The 4,554-nt window shown below is 46.1% G+C and overlaps 2 protein-coding genes across 2 annotated transcripts in view; both read left to right on the top strand.

The window, feature by feature from the left end:
- Window positions 1-4,554, top strand: part of pwp2h (PWP2 small subunit processome component) — a 55,534-nt gene that overhangs the window by 47,084 nt on the left and 3,896 nt on the right. Inside the window, exons 11-13 of the mRNA XM_048603011.1 lie at window positions 369-477; window positions 3,169-3,234; window positions 4,164-4,382. Of these exons, the coding sequence (XP_048458968.1) occupies window positions 369-477; window positions 3,169-3,234; window positions 4,164-4,382 (394 nt within the window). The remainder of the gene's footprint in view (window positions 1-368; window positions 478-3,168; window positions 3,235-4,163; window positions 4,383-4,554) is intronic.
- gatd3 (glutamine amidotransferase class 1 domain containing 3) overlaps window positions 1-4,554 on the top strand; it is a 34,262-nt gene that overhangs the window by 4,763 nt on the left and 24,945 nt on the right. The window lies entirely within an intron of this gene.

Here is a 4,554-nt window from a genome sequence, read left to right on the forward strand (position 1 = left end):
GGGGTACGGGGTCCCCCACACTGACTCTCACTGGGGTATGGGGTCCCCCACACACACACTGACTCTCACTGGGGTACGGGGTCCCCCACACACACACTGACTCTTACTGGGGTACGGGGTCCCCCACACTGACTCTCACCGGGGTACGGGGTCCCACACACACACTGACCCTCACTGGGGTACGGGGTGCCCCACACACACACTGACTCTCACTGGGGTACGGGGTCCCCCACACTGACTCTCACTGGGGTACAGCTTTCACAGACATTAATGTGGCTCACCGACAGTTGGGTTGTAAGAGTTTGGGCTATATGGCCTTTTAACATTGACTTGTTGGGTGTTTTAACAACTTTGCGGGTCTTTTGCAGGAGTTCCTGGATCGAAGGAAGATGACTGAGTTTGGAAGTATGGCTTTGATTGATGATGGTGTTGGTGATGAAAATGGAGTGGCTATCAGTCTGCCAGGAGTGAAGAAGGGTAAAATATTTGGGAGCACAGTGTGTACTGAGGCCTCAGTCTAATATGGCGTGGGTGCTAGCTTGGAAATGTGGGGCAGGAGGTGCTGGTTTTAAATCTTTTCCAGCCCCTACAAGTGAGTTTTCCCCAGTGTTAACTAGTTGGCTGCATATGTGACTGGTGAATTTTAAAAAAAAAATTATCCTCTCAACCTTCGCAATAGTTTCAACAGGTGCCGAGGAGAGAAAGGTGTTGCATTAAAATCCTAGTTGAATACCTCTTGTGGTTCAGTGGTAGTGTCCTAACCTCTGGACCAGGAGGCTGGGGTTCAAGTCCCACCTGTTCCAGAGGTGTGTAATAGCATCTCTGAACAGGTTGATTAGAAAAATAGGTTAAAAATAAAATCTTAGCTGAACTCATTAACTGTGATATTTCTAGATATGAAATTGAATTACACCAATTAACATAAACTGTGAAGAATATAAGTAGTCTGATTGATCCTTGCTAGACATGACATACATTTAAACACAGAGACCTGTTCTATGCAAACAAAAAGCATGTGTTCAAGCCTTGCCCCTGCTGGTGAACTACTCATGCTTTCTCCATGGCAACACTGTAACCAATCAGCACCCAGTTCCTGTGTAGTGTAAATAGTTGTGGTTGTGTGAAATTTGGCATTCTTGCATTAGTCCTGATGACTGAAAGGTGAAGTGCTTCAACAACAGGGCTCTCCATTCAGTAACATTCACAGGAACTGGAAACAGGGGACGGGGAGAAGTTATCTTAGGAAGAAAATTTGGTCAATCTGAACCTGGAACCCATTAGAATTTCCAAGAATGAGTGTTAATCTGATTGAAGGGTTTGATAGGGTAGATAGAGAGAGCATACTCCCTCTCGTGAGGAATTGTAAACCAGCAGGGGTCACAGGTTAAAAATCAGTTCTCCCTTTATTCCATGTGATCTAACCTTGCTAACCAGTCTACCATGAGGAACCTGTTGAACACCTTCCTGAAGTCCTTATAGATCACATCCACAGCTTTGTCTTCATCAATCCTCTTTGTAACTTCTTCAAAAAACTTAATTAATTTAGGTAATCCAAGATGGAGGACGGGAGAAAATTGTGGCTGTAAGAGCTGCTCCTTTTCTGAGATTTTTTTCAGTGTTGAAGCTGATTTCTTTGAGCAGTGATTGCTGTTGCAATGTTTTGGAACTTTGGGAAGAAAAAAGATCAAAACAACGGTACTTTTTAATGGAAAGATGTGAGGGAGAATAGATACCACGTGGGAAGTGGGGAAAACAAAGAGCAGTGAACCCTCACAGCTGACTGCCTCTTCTGTTTTATTCTGTTTTATAACAGAAATTGCTGGTGAAACTCAGCAGCTCTGGCAGCATCTGGGGAGAGAGAAAAGCAAAGTTAATGTTTTGAGTCCTGTGCCCCCTTTTTGGAACTGGGAAGCCAAGAGCCTACTTCTGCTTTGAATTCATGTAGGCTTTTAATCTGAAGTACCTGAGAAGGGAAAATGGGGGAGGGAGTCACGTAGGGGCTTGTAACTTTAATTTCCTTTTTATAGAGTGTGGTTCAGAGAGATTGCCATAGTACAGTCATTTTAGCACAGTCACCGGGAGGAGAGAGCCGTCAGCTGTCATTTCAGGGTTCAGTTTCCCATGTCTTCTGTATAATCCTCATCTGAATTTTTTTTTCTTTATTCATTCACGGGATGAGGATGTCACTGGCCAGACAGCATTTATTGTCCATCCCTAATTGCCCAGAGGGCAGTTAAGAGTCAACCACATTGCTGTAGGTCTGGACTCACATGTAGTCCAGACCAGGTAAAGATGGCAGTTTCCTTCCCAAAGGACATGAGTGAACCAAATGGCTTTTTCCAACCATCGATAATGGATTCACGGTCATCATTAGGTTCTTAATTCCAGATATTTTATTGAATTTAACATTCCACCATCTGCTGCGGTGGGATTTGAAGCCAGGTCCCCAGAACATTATCTGGGTCTCTGGATTAACAGTCCAGTGATAATACCACTAGGCCATTGCCTCTCCATAAGACTTACCTTGACTTCTCTTATCTGCCCAAGTTCTCCCCAATACGGAGCTGGGTAATGGCTGTGATCTGTGATTATGGGCAGCACAGTGGTTCAGTGGTTAGCACTGCTGCCTCACAGCGCCAGGGACCCGGGTTCGATTCCACCCTCGGGCGACTGTCTGTGTGGAGTTTGCACATTCTCCCTGTGTCTGCGTGGGTTTCCTCTGGGTGCTCCGGTTTCCTCCCACAGTCCAAAGATGTGCAGGTTAGGGTGGATTGGCCGTGCTAAATTGCCCCTAGTGTTCAGGGATGTACCCACCAAGTGAGTGTGACTGGTTGCTGACTCCTCTGCAGGGTATTTGCCTTCGTTGGAGATTGTTTTATACTCAGTCTCTGCATGAGGCACTGTCTCCAGAACCTCCATGGGAAATGGTTACAGGGATAGGGTAGGGGGGTGTTTCTGAGTGAGATGCTCTTCAGAGGGTTGGTGTGTAATCGATGGGCTGAATGGCCTGCTTCCACACTGTAGGGGATTCTATGATCTCTCAAGGCTTGTGCTTTTGGTGATGTGCCTGTGTTGAATGTAGTTTAATTATAAGTGTGCAGTGTTTTAACACTGACTGATGGCTGTTGTAGATTCGGACTAACACTCTCCTTTCTCTCTGCTCTGTAGGTGACATGAGCTCCCGACACTTTAAGCCGGAGATCCGAGTGACTTGCCTTTGTTTCTCACCGACAGGTACGAGGTGTGAAAACAATTTGTACTGTCTGATAGGGGCACACCACTTCCTGCACACTGGCTTTGTGCCTGTTATAGACCTGTCATCTTTCTGGTCTCCCAGTAACTGGTCCCATATTGCTTAGGGTCAGCTTATTGTAAATGCTCAGTCATTGCTGGGGCTGGGGTGGGTGTAAGACTGACATTTCTGAGCAGCATGTTCATCCCTCGTAATGGTCCTGTCACTGTCAGAAGGTGTGGCCAATTGTAAACTGGTTTATTTTGCTTCTAAATGTTAAGCTACATCTTCTGCCTAACTCTGTTGTTCCTCATATCATCAAAACAATGAAAAGGTTAGTGGCATGAGCCAGGTCCTCCCTCACATCACCTTTTCACTGACTAACTGCAGTCTGCTCAATTCCCTCATCTTTAACCTGGCCTGTCCTTACACTTGTGCCTGAAACACAGTATCTGAACCTGCCTTTCTGACTGTGCACCCCTGCAAACTGCATTTGACTGTGCTGAACTGAATGAAGCTATTCTGATATCAGAGGATACTGCCATGAGAGATTAAGAGCAAAATCAGGGTCGAAAAACAATAGGATGTGGAACATATTTCTTCTAGAAGCTGCAGTATGAAGTCCCAGGGGTCTGCTTAAAGGTATTTGAAGATATGACATAGGAAAAAAAAATTAGAAGTATATAAATTACATTGAGAAAACATCTGTGAATAGACACATCTGTTCCATCTTTCATTTCCAGGAGTGAACTGAGTAACTGCTGGGAATATAACAGGGGTAATACGGACAGTGTTCCAGCATATCCACTCTGGCAGCATGGGGTTAGATACAGAGTAAAGCTCCTTCTACAGTGACCCTCATCAAACACTCCCAGGACAGGACATCATAAGATTTAAGTCATGAGAGTAAATCTGTCTCTTCTCTGACCAGGCAGGAGCTGGGCAGCGACCAGCACAGAGGGTCTGCTCATTTACTCGCTGGATGGTTGTATGGTGTTTGACCCCTTCGATCTGGATGAGGAGATCACCCCAAGCAGCGTGAGACGTGTTCTGCGTCAGAAGGAGTTTACAGCTGCCATCATGATGTCGCTCCGCTTGAACGAGAACAAGCTGATTCTGGAGGTTCTGGAGACAGTGCCTCACGCAGAGAGTGAGTATAAAACCATCTTGAACAACCACAAATATCCTGGAGAGAGGTCAGCAACCAGCCATACACACTTCCAACACAGCAGCACTCCCTCAGCACTGACCCTCCGACAGTGCGGCACTCCCTCGGCACTGACCCTCCGACAGTGCGGCACTCCCTCAGCACTGACCCTCCG

This window comes from Rhincodon typus, chromosome 11, assembly GCF_021869965.1.
Source record: "Rhincodon typus isolate 14 chromosome 11, sRhiTyp1.1, whole genome shotgun sequence".
Taxonomy (NCBI): Eukaryota; Metazoa; Chordata; class Chondrichthyes; order Orectolobiformes; family Rhincodontidae; genus Rhincodon; species Rhincodon typus.